At 47.1% G+C, this 14,662-nt stretch overlaps 6 protein-coding genes across 6 annotated transcripts; 2 read left to right on the top strand and 4 right to left on the bottom strand.

Moving 5' to 3' along the window:
* Positions 1 to 141: 141 nt before the first annotated feature.
* Positions 142 to 2,795, bottom strand: F4822DRAFT_329308 (alpha/beta-hydrolase). The gene is made up of 4 exons (XM_051455623.1): positions 1,654 to 2,795; positions 1,454 to 1,588; positions 1,108 to 1,363; positions 142 to 995 (listed from the first exon to the last, which is right to left on the bottom strand). Exons 1-4 carry the CDS (start codon positions 2,203 to 2,205, stop codon positions 223 to 225), a joined length of 1,716 nt encoding a protein of 571 aa, XP_051312696.1. The 5' UTR covers positions 2,206 to 2,795; the 3' UTR covers positions 142 to 222.
* Positions 2,796 to 2,906: 111 nt separating this feature from the next.
* F4822DRAFT_438041 (yellowish-green 1-like protein) lies at positions 2,907 to 4,416 on the bottom strand (the record flags this gene model as incomplete). Its single annotated transcript, XM_051462468.1, has 5 exons — positions 2,907 to 3,042; positions 3,103 to 3,315; positions 3,391 to 3,993; positions 4,030 to 4,259; positions 4,312 to 4,416. The coding sequence occupies 5 exons, from the start codon at positions 4,414 to 4,416 to the stop codon at positions 2,907 to 2,909; spliced, it is 1,287 nt and encodes a 428-aa protein (XP_051312697.1).
* Positions 4,417 to 5,314: 898 nt separating this feature from the next.
* On the bottom strand, positions 5,315 to 7,522 carry F4822DRAFT_431792 (prolyl-tRNA synthetase; the record flags this gene model as incomplete). The annotated part of the gene is made up of 7 exons (XM_051461535.1): positions 5,315 to 6,648; positions 6,696 to 6,825; positions 6,882 to 6,964; positions 7,029 to 7,119; positions 7,182 to 7,222; positions 7,278 to 7,362; positions 7,415 to 7,522. 7 exons carry the CDS (start codon positions 7,520 to 7,522, stop codon positions 5,315 to 5,317), a joined length of 1,872 nt encoding a protein of 623 aa, XP_051312698.1.
* A 303-nt stretch (positions 7,523 to 7,825) lies between these two features.
* On the top strand, positions 7,826 to 11,289 carry F4822DRAFT_411578 (CBF-domain-containing protein). The gene is made up of 3 exons (XM_051458877.1): positions 7,826 to 8,559; positions 8,620 to 9,761; positions 9,818 to 11,289. Exons 1-3 carry the CDS (start codon positions 7,987 to 7,989, stop codon positions 11,127 to 11,129), a joined length of 3,027 nt encoding a protein of 1,008 aa, XP_051312699.1. The 5' UTR covers positions 7,826 to 7,986; the 3' UTR covers positions 11,130 to 11,289.
* F4822DRAFT_411582 (uncharacterized protein) lies at positions 11,290 to 12,512 on the bottom strand. The gene is made up of 5 exons (XM_051458878.1): positions 12,297 to 12,512; positions 12,132 to 12,218; positions 12,009 to 12,064; positions 11,819 to 11,942; positions 11,290 to 11,731 (listed from the first exon to the last, which is right to left on the bottom strand). The coding sequence occupies exons 3-5, from the start codon at positions 12,009 to 12,011 to the stop codon at positions 11,406 to 11,408; spliced, it is 453 nt and encodes a 150-aa protein (XP_051312700.1). The 5' UTR covers positions 12,012 to 12,064; positions 12,132 to 12,218; positions 12,297 to 12,512; the 3' UTR covers positions 11,290 to 11,405.
* F4822DRAFT_411585 (Thioesterase/thiol ester dehydrase-isomerase) lies at positions 12,501 to 14,525 on the top strand. Its single transcript, XM_051458879.1, has 3 exons — positions 12,501 to 13,398; positions 13,457 to 14,166; positions 14,225 to 14,525. Exons 1-3 carry the CDS (start codon positions 13,251 to 13,253, stop codon positions 14,252 to 14,254), a joined length of 888 nt encoding a protein of 295 aa, XP_051312701.1. The 5' UTR covers positions 12,501 to 13,250; the 3' UTR covers positions 14,255 to 14,525.
* The last annotated feature ends 137 nt before the right edge of the window (positions 14,526 to 14,662 follow it).

Genomic DNA, 14,662 nt, shown 5'->3' on the forward strand with positions numbered 1-14,662 from the left:
CCTTTATTTGACGTCAATTCCCAGAATTTATACGGGATGCCACAAGTCTCGCAATCCTGATTGGTACTGGATTTCCGATCTTCACACCGCTCACTTAACTGTCCCGCAACATATTCAGCCGTCAAGATCCTAATAACCAATATTTCCAGACGGCAACAGTTATTAGCAAGACTAATATCACCATAAGCAGAATCCGTATTCGGTCTAGGACTTGCTGCTGTTTTAAACGTGTCTCCTCCTGGCCCATTGTGTTAAGTATTGACGACCGGCTAATCGGTACGTATCAGCCTCTACATATGATCCACCTTGCACTTCCGTCTCTATTACTAGATTGAGACCGTCGTCGCTTTCGTCATATCGGGGCCACTGTGGTAAACCCGGTCCGTTTGGATTCCCCGTGTGAGCGAATCGCAGCCACTGGGTGCTTATCTGGTCGCTCAGCTTACGGTATTCCGGCCAAGGCCCTACCGTCGTGGGGTTAGCGAATACAAAAGCCACCTCGCTAAAATGTTCAACACCCTTATAAGCTGGTGCAAGCTGCCCTCCTCCAGAAACGGTAGAGTTATTCGTTGCCGTAACATTGGCGGATGTGTTCTCCCATGGACGAGTGTTAAATCGATATGAATATGTCGGCGAATGGGGAGAATAGTGACGGACATCGTACCGGCGCGGCCCGTGGTAGAAGACATCACCGACAATTGCCGCCACTCGCTTGTATTGCCATCCTTTATCCGCAAAACGCTCGGATCCTGTGTTTAAAGGAATACCTTGTGCTGGATCATCCGGGTATAACTCCAAAATACGATCAACCGTGGCATCAGGAAAGTCAAAACCCGTGCCATGTAACAGAAAATCTCGCAATTCCGTATCCGAATCAATGCCTAAAGGGGCATTATCGGTACCTTCGTCGGATGTGGTCCCATATAGGTGTGGTATGTGTGCGAAACGCCCGGAGCGCAAAAGTTCCGATGGGTAATTCGGCAGCACGTCACCATCTTTTAGGGGATAACGTCAGTTATTACAGCCCATTTTACGCTAAAGCAACCTCTACATGACCTTACATTACCCCCTATAAAATAACGGAAAGATAGCTAAAGTGAAACTCACCAACGGTAGGGTAGAATCCAGGCCCGGGAACAGCAGACGAGTTCAAAAAGGGGTATAAAGCCTTATAGTCGACAGTTCGCAAGCATTCTAGCGTATCCGGAACCGAGCTGCAGTTAACTTGGTCGACAATATTATTATAAATAGGCTGGTACCAATCTGATCCATTGCACCACGCTGTCGTCGCGCTTCCACTCTCCTGAATTGACCGATGAAAAAGACCGTCTGTTCGTCCGCCATAGCTCATCAAGAGTTGGCCCTGTTAGGAGGCTTCATGTCAGCGACTTAGTCAAAGCCTGTTTGTTTCGGATGTGTTCCGAACAAAATAGTGGTGATTTTCCCGACGTACCACAGCGAATGACCCCGCCGACTGGCCCCAAATCGTTACTGAAGAGGCGTTGCCCCCAAAGGATTCAATGTTCTCTTGAACCCAAGCTAGCGCTTTACGCATGTCTCGTAGCGCCAAATTAGTGTTCCCTGACCCCTAAAATACACTTATTAGCGAAAACAATAGGCACATTACAGGCAGCTGAAATAGGGGCATAGTACCTGAATCTCAACAGAATACATGTTTCCCCAGCCCCCTTTCCGATAGTTGATGCTGGCACCTATAATAGGCAAGCCAATTTCCACTGATTTCTGCACCAGGTACGTTAAGTTATAGTTGGACTCGCCGCTACCACCATACTGATACCCGCCCCCATGAATCCAGAACATAACCGGAAGAAGCCGGGGACTGCCATCGCTGCCATTACTATTATTGCTTATTCCAGCAGGGCGTACGATGTTAATACTGAGACAATCCTCGCTCATACCATGCAACTCCTCGGCCGACAAGTAATAATCCGGACAGCCAGGACCATAAGCTTTAGCATTCCGAATACCATCCCATGTCTCATCCAAAGATTGCGGGATACGAAATCGGTTCGCACCGCCAGTATCTTGAGCGTATGGTATACCGAGAAATATGTCTTGGTCGAAAGCTGGAAGATATAGGCCTTCGTAGCTACCATTCCTCACCGCCACTACAGGATTAGCTACTGTTCCTGCGCGGCCTAGAATTGTCGCAAACAGGCTTGCCACAATCTTCAAGGCTGCCATTATTAGGATAAGTACGCCGATGATCCCAACCACCTAATTGCTGCAGATCTAAGCATAGACGTATTCTATGGCCCTATAAACGTAAGTATGACCGTATAATGATTGTCTGGCTTTGGGAGCTCCGTATATCCAATTTGGCGCAATTTACCACAAGGATACAGGCCGACGGCGGGGTTAACGAATTATTCTAAAAAGCAAGCAAGCAAACACAACAACTTATAACCGATTCGCTCTCGTCATATCCCTTTTGAATTGAAAAAGTTTTCAATGTACCATCGAGAAGGTTGCATTAACGAGTATTCCGACATGAAATCTACGAAGCACGCCAGACATACAGCAAGAAGGCAGTTTTGATATCACCGGCTGGTATCCGTTCTTTCTTAACCAAGCAAAGATCTCGCTCTACCCCCGCGCCGATCAGTGAGGGCAGTGAATCAACACCCACATATTCCCTAGTCCGATGCCTTCGAAAATAACCGAAGCTATATCAAGGATAAGAAAATCGAGGAAATTTGCCAGAACATGACGCCTATCCAAAATATTAATTCACAAACAATAAAATAAGCGTAATGCTGTCTTCACTTTACAATCTTATAAAAACAGCGTTTTCAATTCTTCGTATTTGACCATCAAAATTATCTAACCAACATTAAATCACAACTAGATGCCCTTTGTCTGCTTTCCCGGTTGTCATCCATTATTCAATATTTCGGATCGAATGCGAGGTTCGACATGAATTGTCCCACATCTCCTGGGAGATCTAGTATCTTAAAGATCCATTGAAGAATAACAGATACCGATTCCGGCTCACCCATATGTTTAGCTCCCTTAACAAATCTAGGGTACGAAGTTAGTCGTATCACAATGGGACAAGAAATCGGGTTTCCGTTTACTTACCGAGCTTCTTTCGGTCCACCGCGTTGCAGGCATAGGATATAGTCATCAATAGGGAAGATCTCATCATCGGTACCGTTGATTAGCAAAAGGCGTGTGCTTGGCCTATCCACGATGCCGGTGCTAATCAGGGAGAACTTGTCTCGCGCTTCCTTGTAAAACTTATCAAGTTCGTTCTCTGCATAGCCATGTCTGCGAGAGAGCGTGTAGGGTAGGCTATAGCAGTACATCATTAGTCAATTCCTCGGCTTTTATCCCGACTGTGAGACAATGGTATGCGCGAAAACTTACTCGAAGGGATACTCCAGATAATTCGCCGCCTCTAACCATTCCTTGTCAAACATGTGGTGAGCACCACCACCGAGACACACAGCGCCCTTCACCTTATCAGGGTGAGTATGCGCCAATCGTATCGAACAATATCCTCCCGTACTAAAACCCCAGTTGGCGATACGGTTCTGATCAATTCCTTCCTGCTGCGCAACCCAATCGAACAAACTACTCCAGACGCGATCCGCGCTCTCGGGATCAGACGGCACGCCGGGGTTGTCGCCGGTACCCGGGATCTCAATGATCACCATAGCGCATCCCAGGGACGCCCACCCGTTCTTCCACACGGCTAGCTCCGTGCGGTAGCCGTCTAGTCCCGTAAATACGACGATCAGGGGTACTTTGTTGGAAGCGGATGCTGATGCCGGTAGGTGGTAGAAGACTTGCAGCTCTGGTCCGTCGCCGTTGGCTGCGTGCACGTGTGGGATTGAGACTCCGACCATGGGATACTTGTGTAGTCCGAGGCCCTTTAGAGCGGCGGACTTGCTGCGCTCCCAGGCTGTCCATTGTTTCGGGGAGCGCGGCATAGGGAAACGCCCGATGCGGTAGATGGCTGATGCTCGCCTAGATTATCTATTAGCATTACCCATTTATGCATACCTTGTTAGGGATGTTGCTACGCACATGTACAATTCATAGGCCTTCTCCTTGTTACCCTCATCCTCGGCCTGCTTAGCGCGGGCTACGAGTTCCTCACCCTTGGGGAAGAAGCATTCGGCGTATTGATCCCAGTCGTAAGGCCTCTTTAGTCCCTTGGCGGAGATGTCGTCGACGATGGGCTGGAAGTCTGCTATGCTGCTGAACATGAAGGGGTAGAGACCCTTCTCGCACTGTATATTCCATTAGTATTGTAGCATTTTCTAATAGTTTTGAGAGTCTTACAGCCGGTTTCCATTGCGTCTCCCATAGCTTCGCAAAGCTCTCGTGGTGAGGTGCACGCTGCGACAGTTTGTCTTGGATGAAGTACTTGTTTCCTGGAGCAGCCATGATTGTTTGGTAAATCAATTTCTGGATTTAAGGTGAAGATGTCTAGATTGCTATATTATTCTTGTTGAAGCTGAGATGTATCTAAAACAAGATAATTCCATGATGCCAGCGAGTTTATATAGACAATTTCCAACCATATATCCACAACTTCTCAACACCAGACAACATCCTGCCAAGGGCTTTCGCCAGTATCATCAATACGGATGAGATGGAAAACGCGTTCATCGAACGGACGAACAGGAGATTCGACATGAACCGCGTCTTCGCGCTTCGGGTTTTAGTTTGATACACATGCTGTGGATGTGAGTTCGGAGGCGTTGTCTGTCGATTCGGGACCGTTCCTACCGCCACACTGCCGGAGTATCTGCAGGTTACCGTCAGATCTTCACAGGGAAAAGCTGGGGAATACCTTCGACTAGGATTAATAGAGTGACAAAAGGACCTGCATCAATCGAGAATGGTGACGGATAACCCAAGCAGCGATATTCCGCGATGAAGTCACGCTTTACTGAAAACAGTATCGGACTTAGGAGATGCGGAGGTTTGCTTAAACCGTTCGCTGAATCGCCGGGGAGTGGGTAGGTGGTTATGGGGCGGGTGCTGGGCCGCAGAGATGCAGCGCACTTTCGTCTTCAACGTAACGCCGGGTCGACTGTCATCTTATTGAGGTATCTCCTGACTACGTGGAGACTATTGAAAACCTAAGTTTGCATAGCATCAAGATGAAATGCCTGAAAAAATTGAACCAAGGAAAAGGCGTTGTGTAGAATATCCTCGCTTTATCATATTATGATTGCGAAAATTCAATAGCACATGAATACATCATAATATCTTATTCGTCGTATTATCCTTTCCATGTTGTAGATACAGAGAATCCAGAGTAGAGTGTAGAGTATTTTCACAGCTGAGCCAGAAGCTGGTTAATATAAATCGGTAAGTCCTCAAGCAGCACATGCGAAACACTCGACAACCTCCTACACTGGACCTCGCAAAGCCTCTCCGAATTCCACCCCTTCCCTAGGATCACAACAACCGGATATCCAACCAAGTCAGCATCCCGCATCTTCCATGGCAGGGACTCAGTGCGGTCGTCCAGTAACAAGTCGAGAGGCCTATGAGCCTGCGAATTGGCTAGGTACTCCGCTACTATAACTCCGTCTTGCTCTAGGCCTCGACCTGGGACTACGACGACTTCAAAGGGTGCAATGGCACGGGGCCAGTTAAGTCCTTTGGCGTCGGCGAGGTGGTCTGCGACGGCTCCGATGATGCGGGATAGCCCGATGCCGTGGCAACCCATTTGCATAGATACGGTTTTCATATCCCCAGCACTTTTCAATGCGACTTCCCCTTCGATCAAGTGTGAGGGTACTTGGACATGCGCTTCAAGGGGGTCCGAGTAGCGGGTACCGAGATGGAAAGTATGTCCAAGCTCGATGGCCTTCTGAACTTTGAGCTTACCGGAGTCGCAGCGGGGACAATTGTCACCGTCACGGACGCGGAGGACATTGAGAGGGATTTGATCGTCAGATGCGGTTAGGTAGTCAGTAGTAATAGTAGAAAGATCAAGGTCTGCGTTCTTAGGAAGTAGTGTTTCAGGACTTGGGTTGGTTGAAAGCGCACTGGCAAACGGCGCCCCTAGTCTGTAGTCGATGATGTTGACTAGCCGTACTTGCTTTCGAGGTTCTGAAGATTTGCCTATTGGTATTGTAGATGACCAAAATGGCGTGGAGTCATTAAGGCTTGAATCTAGCTCGGGTAGGGCCGACTTAATAGCGTGTGTATTGATACTATCGCCGGAGAAGGAGGCGGGATACCAAACATTGATGAGTGTTGACCTATCTTTGGAGACGCCGCGCCACACATTAGCGGCCAAGACATCCCCCGAGTTAGTCTCCGGAGAGGCTTCCTTCATAGACTCGAGTCGAGCGGAAGCAAGCTCCTCGTTAGCAACATAATCGCAGCTGTTACAACTAATCACGTTATCCTCCCCAATCGGACTTGGGAGATGATACTCATGACTTAAATCGCCCCCAATATCACCAGAGCTAGCTTCCGCAACCAGATATGGAAGCTTCAACTCGTTGAAAAGTCGAGAATAAGCTTCTCTGATCTCTTCATAAGTTGAGATGGCCGAGGGGATAGAGTAATCGAAGGTATAAAGATCCTTCATGAGAAATTCTCTCGACCGTAACACTCCCTGGCGCGGGCGGATCTCATCTCGGTATTTGCGCCCTGGAAAGATGAGACTACGTTGGAAAATAGCATTAAATGTGACTCACCAATCTGATAAAGCCGTAAAGGGAGGCTCTTATATGACTTGATTGTCTTTGATACGAGGGTCGTTATCTCCTCTTCGTGGGTTGGTGCTAGTAAATAGGGAACTTCTTTCCTATCATCGAATCGAAACAACTAGAAATCATGTAAGCGGCCCAGATGTTAAATCTGAATTATCTGCATTTACTGACCTCTGGACCATAACCGTCTAGTCGATTTGTTTGTTGCCATAACGCCTGGGATGAGATGGACGATAATGAAACCTTAGATGCACCTTTATACTGTTAGTATGATATGGACAAAAAATGAGTAGAATAGATATTCGAAGTGACGCATACCAAGTTGTAACATATACTTGTCGATTAATCTTTCTAATTTCTCTTGGACTTTTTGGCCCAAGGGCAGCATATGGAATATTCCTGCATGCGACTTTTTACAACCAATTAAGTCAGACATAAAATGGCAAGACATCCATAAACATAAGAACGCACCTGACGGAGGTAACCCGCCCGAATTAATTTGTTATGGGCGTCTGGTCTTAGTTAGAAAAAGCAAGTCTTAAGCACCACTCATGAGAATATGCATACCCTCATTTTCAGTAGCAGCGATGCCTCCAGTCGGTATCCAGAATTTAGACGAGCGAGTGAAACTATCTTGTATTTTGACATCGGACTAAGAATACATTAACATATATACATTTTTTAATAGAAGTGACATTCCGAACCAGAGAATTTGTAGGAGCTGCAGTGCTCGACGGCCGCCTACCATACACCCTCAAGCATTGGAGAATATATCCATGTTTTCTCCCTGGAGTGCGGGAGAGCATCATCATCTTGGTCGTAGCATGGTCAATTGGTCCTATGTCTTCTCTTCTAAGAATTTGACGAAAAGAGCCAAGTTCTCAACAATATTTTGAACCGTATAAAAAGAACCCAACTGGAAATGACTCCAAGTTGTAGATTTCAGTTTTCATAGGCGTTGAAAGTGCTTGGGTTAGGTAAGAGTTAAGTCGAACGATAGGGCAAGCTTCAGGGGTCTTAGGTGCTTAAATCCTGGGCGATAGTGAGAATAGAAGCTTATCGATTGGCCAATGTACTGTGGGTCCTTTCTACCGGCGCCGTGGACCCCTCCAATTTTTTTTTTTCCCTTCCCTGCTTCCCTGTCAGCTCTTGAAATTTTCTTTAGCTTCGTCGCATTGCTTCACGCCGCGCTTCGGTCTTGCGATTGACAACTTTTCCGGCGCTCCCCTCTTCGCATATACTGAATAAAGCCGGACCGATACTCTTATTGCCCCAAATGGCGACTTTCGACGACGATGCACTGTCGAGATTGACAGCCAAAATCGACAGTCAACTTGCTGAGTCCAAGAAGAACCCAAGCAAGAAAGATCAAGGCAAAAGAAAAAGGGACCAAACAGCAGATGTCGACCAATCGCCGCCGAATAAGAGGAAGAATACGTCTGCGCCGAATCACAAGAAACCCATGAAGGATAGCAACAGATCGCCCAAGACCCAAAAGCAGACCCAGAAACCGACTAGAGCTTCTGGGAAACCCGATCATAGCACACTTCTCGATGAAATCAAGGCTCTTGGTGGAGACGAGGAGGATTTGAAGCTGGTAGAAGATATTGACTCCGAGGACGAAGAGCTCAACAACGAGAAGAGCAAAAAGAATACAGACAAGGACCTCCGTGCCGAGCTGGCTAAGTTTGCTGCTGGTCTTGGTTTTGACGATGTGAGGCCGGAACCCGGAGACGAAGAATCCGATGATGGGGCCGACGGCGCTGAAGAAGTCGAGGATGAAGAAGACTCGGCTGCTTCAGAGCCAGAAGCCGACGAAAAACCTCTACAAGACATCAAACGGAAGACGGTTAGTACGCATTTATATGTTTGGATACCACTGCGCAACTTGAACTGATTCTCATCCAAGATGTTTGAACCTCGTCCTGACTGGCATGCTGTTAGTTTAAAAACTCTACCCACTCCCGCGTCTGAGGATATATCGGCCCATACAGCAGCAATAGCCGAATTGAAGGCATACGCCAAGTCCGTGTTGGATGAGGACGGTGTCGCATACAATAAAACGCTGTCGAAATCTTCATCGCACAAATTCATGTCGACTATCATGTCTTCGGGTACCATGTCGGATAAAGTCTCCGCGTTAACCCTAGCTATCCAAGAATCTCCGATACATAATATCAAAGCCCTTGACAATCTAATCGGACTTTCGGGGAAAAGAAGTCGTGGGCAAGCTCTCGCTGCACTGGCCGCCCTGGTGGATCTTTTCGGGCCAGGTTCAATTCTGCCTTCAGATAGACGGCTGCGTCTTTTCTCGTCTCAATTAGGCCTTGCTGGAACTTTGCAGAAGCATGGCATCAAAAATTGGTCTGCCGGCCAAGCATTACCTGGGAAAATCACCAAGGAACACTTAATCTCGTGGATATTTGAGGATTGGCTGAAGGAGGCATATTTCAAGATCATACAAAATCTTGAAATATGGTGTGACGATGAGGTTGAATATGCTCGTACCAAGGCTGTTGACCTTGCGTTCGCCTTGTTACGGGACAAACCTGAACAAGAATCCAATCTTTTACGGCTTCTAGTAAACAAACTCGGTGATCGCGAACGTAAGATCGCGTCAAGAGCATCCTACCTACTTCTACAACTCCTAAACACTCACCCCGGCATGAAAAAAGTGGTCATACGCAGTATCGAACAGGACATTCTATTCCGACCAGGACAACAAATTCGTGCCAAATATTATGCTATCAACACATTAAACCAAACTATCTTAAGCACTAAAGAACCTCAAATTGCCGATTCTCTGCTCAATATCTACTTTGGTCTTTTTGTGGCCTTACTTAAGAGCGGCGAACTCAGTCAACATGATGGGAACTTCGGTGCTTCCAAAGGCGACAAACAAAATCGACAGAAGAAACCGCACGCGTCGAAGAAGCCCGATGATAAGGATCAGGTTAGCTCAAGTGACAAGGAAGCCGCCGAAAAGCTTGCATCAGCAGTTCTCACTGGAGTAAATCGAGCTGTGCCATTTTCGCAAGCCGAACAATCCACGTACGTCCTATCGTGATATTCTCTTAATCCCGTGTAACACCGCTAATTTGTACTAGGCTCGAGTCGCATTTGGACACACTTTTCCGCATTACACACTCATCTAATTTCAACACCAGTATCCAGGCTCTCATGCTTATTCAGCAACTCTCCGCCACCAGACATATCGCTACGGATAGATTCTATAGAACTCTTTACGAGTCTCTATTGGATCCTCGTCTTATTACTTCCTCTAAGCAAGCCTTATATTTGAATCTTCTATACCGAAGCTTAAAAGCCGACGTTGATGTTCGCCGAGTAAAGGGATTTGTAAAGAGGATGTTGCAAATCTTGAGCCTGCATCAACCTTCCTTCGTCTGTGGTATCCTTTATCTTATAATCGATCTCTCTTCCACATTCCCGGATTTGAAAACACTTATAAATGAGCCCGAAGAACACGACGAAGAGGAAACGGCCCCGGGTGTGGCTTCAGATGCCCCAGCAGATACTAACGTCAATGGGGTTGACGCCCAATCCAAAAAGGTTGAAGGTGTTTATGATGGACGAAAACGGGACCCTGAGTACAGCAACGCGCATCGCAGCTGTTTATGGGAAATACTACCATTTCTCAAACATTACCACCCTTCCGTTGATGTCTATGCAACGACTCTATTAAATGGACAGAAAGCCGCTCAAAAGCCTGAATTAGCAAACCACACACTCATAGCGTTCTTAGACAAATTTGTTTACCGTAATGCTAAGACCGTCGACTCGACTAAGGGCGTGTCCATCATGCAACCAGTTGCCGCAGGTGGTCAAGGTAGCGTCCTACTCTCCAGCAAGCCTTCCGCCAGAGGCGCAGGCAGTTCCTTGAACTCAGCAGAATTCTGGAATAAGAAGAGCGAGGACGTCGCCGTCGACGATGTGTTCTTCCACGAATACTTCAGCCGCATAGGCAAGTCAGAACAAGCCGAACGCAAGAAGCGCAAGGAAGCAGCGGAAGGCGAGGATGCCGAAGAAGCGGAAGAAGACGAGATTTGGGACGCGCTTGTAGCGTCGCGGCCTGAAGTCGAGGGCGATGAGGAGAGCGAGGCAAGCTTTGGTGATTTGATGAGTTTGGATGAGGATGATGACGATCTTGAGAAGCAAATGGCGGAGCTTGGTAGTGATGATGAGTCTGAGGGCGGAGTTGAGTTCTGGGATGATTCGGAGGATGAAGATGAAGGTGATTCAGAGCTTCAGAAGGTACCTGGCGGCGAAGATGAGGAAGAGGAAGATAAGGAGAAACCAGATGACCGTAAGAAGAGGAGGAAGGCGCTCAAGAACTTGCCTACGTTCGCGTCTGCGGATGATTATGCTGAGATGCTGGCGCAGGATGAGGATGATATATGAGTTAGCAGTTGACGGTACCTGGCACAGTAAATATCAGGCATTATTCAAGGGCGTTTTCGCGATTATAGATGGGGACAGATACTTGAGAATTCAAGATACCTAGTTCGGTACATTCTTACGTATTTGGCAACTTATTTCCGTGTAATTTGCGTGAAGTGCTTGTTCATTCTCATGGTATTTTGTTTATTTTGCCTACGTAGGTATTTATTTATAAGCCACTCGCTCTAAATCCGCAGGTTTCACTAAGCACATCGATACTTTAATAATTCAACAAAATCAAGTATCAAACCACTCCAGCGGATCCTCCTTCGTGAAAATAGCACGGTACTTCCGCCCACCATCCGGCTCCTCTACATCCTCCGTGTGGATGCTATGAAGCGTAGCGACGCCGGGCTCGTTATGTCCATCCCCTCCGACGAAAGCGCGGAAGTGGATGTATGCGGGCCCGGAGTCGGGCATGGCGGGGAGACGGACTTTGCCGAAGAGGTGTAGGCCGTAGGCGGAGATACCTACGCGCACTTCTTCTAGGTCGGAGGAGGAGAAAGATGTTAGTTCTGCGTCGCTGAGGGATTGGACTGCGGCGAAGTATTCGGGTTCGTGCTCTATTTTTTGTTAGCTCTGTATCTCACTTTTACTTTCACTTTATGGAAGGGTGTTTTGTGGTCGGTATTGGGTGGAGAGTTGCTTACTGAGGTATGTGTGCTTCATGTGCAGAAGTGTTTTCTTCAGCTCGTGCTCGATCTCGCTGAAGACTTTAAGAGATTCTTCCTTGGGAGCATGGGGTGGTCCCAGTTCAACTGTTTCGGCGGTGGCCTGGTAATAAGTCAGAGGGGTACGCCTTGTAATACAGACGCTACGGATATAGGGGCTATTACTGACCATAGTGACTTAATGTATGAGTTCTTTTTCGTAGATAGTTTCGTATTATGGTATTTCTATTGTGTATGTAAGTTTGTGCAATTCTAGAGCTCTAAAGTGAGAATCTCAATTCAAGATTCTTACTCTTATACTCCGCATAGAAACGTGTAGATCACTTGAGTGTGGTGTGACAGACTCGGCAATCTACGACATGGGATTTCGATTGACAGCCTATCGAATCATGAGTATGAATGGCACACCCTTGACTGTTTGTTTGCGTCAGAGGTAAACCAGTGACAGGGTGCTTACGTATTAGATAGCTTGCTTTGTGTAACGGTAGAGAGTGATGGGATCTTAACAGAACAATTGGTATGGGAATTTTACAACTGGATTGGTTGTGGTGGCTGTTCGGCCACTAACACGGAGACGGCCGGTACCTACTCTGCTACTGTGGATTTACGGGTACGGATATTACGGCAGCTAAGCCCTAAATATCTACCTAAGAATCTTCAAGTTGCTCTTTCCATAGACATTGATTTAAACTATGTCATATCCAAACAGACGTCATCTTAACTCTTCCTGAAACAAGCTGCTAAAGAGATCCATTTATTACACATGGTCCTTATTATTGTTATAGGTTTCATGTCCCTTGCAGAAGATGGAACCCCTCGCTAAGGATCTAGCCTTCCACGCAATACCGACACTAGCACTAGGCACAATAGTTGGTGAAATATTTTTAGACGTTAAAACCTTCCGAGACGAGACGCTAAGTCGGCGAGCCGCGGTTAGATTAAAATCTCTAGTATAATATCGGTATACTACTGCCTTATTCATTTGGAAGGTTTTTATTTTCGATGATGCCAATGTAAAAACTATATGTATTTGAATCAAACTTTTCTTTTTGGCTCGGACATTTTGTTGTTGGAGTTTGTATTTTATATGGACTCTATTCCGAGATGTGAAGATATTTTCTGAATGTCTAAGGTAGGTGGGGGTATCGAAGCATTACCTCATAAGATAAACTACCTCGGCATTTTCCTATTCTGGCATTAGTGGCTAACGGACAACTGGAACAAAAAATCCGTTGGGAAACCAAATCCGCAGTAACAAACCGGAGTGGCTTATCAAGTTACTCAACAACATCCCGCCGCAACTCGTCGCGACAAGAAATAATATGGCATCGGAGTTGGTTTAATTGGTTAGGACAACGAAATCCGCCCGGCTTGGAAGGGCCCACTACGGCCTCAATTCCCTCTCGTAGTCATGTTCGCCATACGAATGCGAGGAGCCAATCGTCTGGCTAGGGTGCATTACCGCCAGCTCACGATTATTGACCCGACTATAAAGACGATCCTGCGCCCGGGTCGGTCAATACCACATAGTCGCTTTGTCAGCACATCCCCTTACGCAGGTATATTTCCCCGGTCAGGACTATCTTATTGTGTTACCTCGGCTGACATTTAAGAAAGGCGAAGGTTCTTCACTACCGCCCCGATCCTTCCTACAGCGCGTCACCAGATTTATAGCTATCGGCATAGTATTCACCACCCTTGGTTTCGCAATGGCAGCAGCTCCCGTTATCGCGGCCATCAATGGCAAAGCACCCACGGGTGCCGAGACCCTTACCATGTATACCCCGGCGACGGATGAAGAGCGCGAGGTCGAGGACTTCATAAGCAACCACTCGCTCACCCAAGAGATGCGGTCGAAGCCGGAGTTCCGTGAGGCGAGGCCGCATCTTCAGATCCCGCCCGCGTATCGGGATAACAACCTCACAGGTGGCACGTTGCTAGGACCGGGCAGAATCGTTGTCCCGCCGGTGATATTCTCCGAGGAAGGCGGCAAGTCCTTGGTGTCGATATCGTACCTAGGCCAGGAGCTATGCGGTCACCCGGGTATAGTTCACGGTGGACTCCTTGCGACTCTACTCGATGAGGGTCTGGCGCGGTGTTGTTTCCCCGCCTTACCGCAGAAGATTGCGGTTACTGCCAACCTCAATATCAACTACCGCGCTCCGGCGCCGGCCAAGTCGTATATAGTGCTTAGGGCTACCACGACCAAAGTAGAAGGGCGCAAGGCTTGGGTCGAGGGGCGGATAGAAACTCTAGTCAACGAAGGAGAGAAACCCTTAGTTCTTGCGGAGGCGACAGCGCTGTTTATTGTCCCTAGGGAATTGGGCGTGAGTACATTTCCTAAAATAAACTTCTCTGGGGATTAGTGACTAATATGGTTTTTAGATGATCACGAATATTTTCCCCACGACATAAGCGTGTGCGATAGACCACGATAGAACATGATGAGAGGATAGGGGTAATAGATTATGATAGACGGCATGTCTCACAATTGAGACGGAGTTTGGCTGGAACTTAGAGCTTTGTTGCTTTAGAATTCTTTTTACTTTAATATGTTCCCGTGGAGCTATTTAACATACCCAAGAGAGTGGTATCGAATGATACTCGAATGACCTTGTCCCCGCTATATGCTACATATAATACGAATTCCAATGGGTTTTAAACTACAAACGTATTTATCTCCCCTATTAACAAGAAGTGGCCAACCAAGATGCAACGGCCCATTTAAACCAATCAAATCGAAGAAGTATACATGGCACTTCTTAGGTAATAAAACTAAATCTTCAAGACGTATTACGGGGTGAAGTACGTAAGCAGACTTAC

This window comes from Hypoxylon trugodes (assembly GCF_022578975.1).
Source record: "Hypoxylon trugodes strain CBS 135444 unplaced genomic scaffold F4822scaffold_7, whole genome shotgun sequence".
Lineage (NCBI taxonomy): Eukaryota > Fungi > Ascomycota > Sordariomycetes > Xylariales > Hypoxylaceae > Hypoxylon > Hypoxylon trugodes.

What these genes read in the sequence shown, in the direction of transcription:
- F4822DRAFT_329308 (XM_051455623.1), bottom strand. Translation starts at nt 2,205, where the DNA reads ATGGCAGCCTTGAAGATTGTGGCAAGCCTGTTTGCGACAATTCTAGGC. An exon ending in TGTATTCTGTTGAGATTCAG is followed by an intron (nt 1,589 to 1,653) that starts GTACTATGCCCC and finishes AGTGTATTTTAG; the next exon opens with GGGTCAGGGAACACTAATTT. An exon ending in CGGCGGGGTCATTCGCTGTG is followed by an intron (nt 1,364 to 1,453) that starts GTACGTCGGGAA and finishes GCCTCCTAACAG; the next exon opens with GGCCAACTCTTGATGAGCTA.
- F4822DRAFT_411578 (XM_051458877.1), top strand. Translation starts at nt 7,987, where the DNA reads ATGGCGACTTTCGACGACGATGCACTGTCGAGATTGACAGCCAAAATC. An exon ending in AAGACATCAAACGGAAGACG is followed by an intron (nt 8,560 to 8,619) that starts GTTAGTACGCAT and finishes TTCTCATCCAAG; the next exon opens with ATGTTTGAACCTCGTCCTGA. An exon ending in TCGCAAGCCGAACAATCCAC is followed by an intron (nt 9,762 to 9,817) that starts GTACGTCCTATC and finishes AATTTGTACTAG; the next exon opens with GCTCGAGTCGCATTTGGACA.
- F4822DRAFT_411582 (XM_051458878.1), bottom strand. An exon ending in CATGAAGCACACATACCTCA is followed by an intron (nt 11,732 to 11,818) that starts GTAAGCAACTCT and finishes AACAAAAAATAG; the next exon opens with AGCACGAACCCGAATACTTC.
- F4822DRAFT_411585 (XM_051458879.1), top strand. Translation starts at nt 13,251, where the DNA reads ATGTTCGCCATACGAATGCGAGGAGCCAATCGTCTGGCTAGGGTGCAT. An exon ending in CAGCACATCCCCTTACGCAG is followed by an intron (nt 13,399 to 13,456) that starts GTATATTTCCCC and finishes CATTTAAGAAAG; the next exon opens with GCGAAGGTTCTTCACTACCG. An exon ending in TTGTCCCTAGGGAATTGGGC is followed by an intron (nt 14,167 to 14,224) that starts GTGAGTACATTT and finishes TATGGTTTTTAG; the next exon opens with ATGATCACGAATATTTTCCC.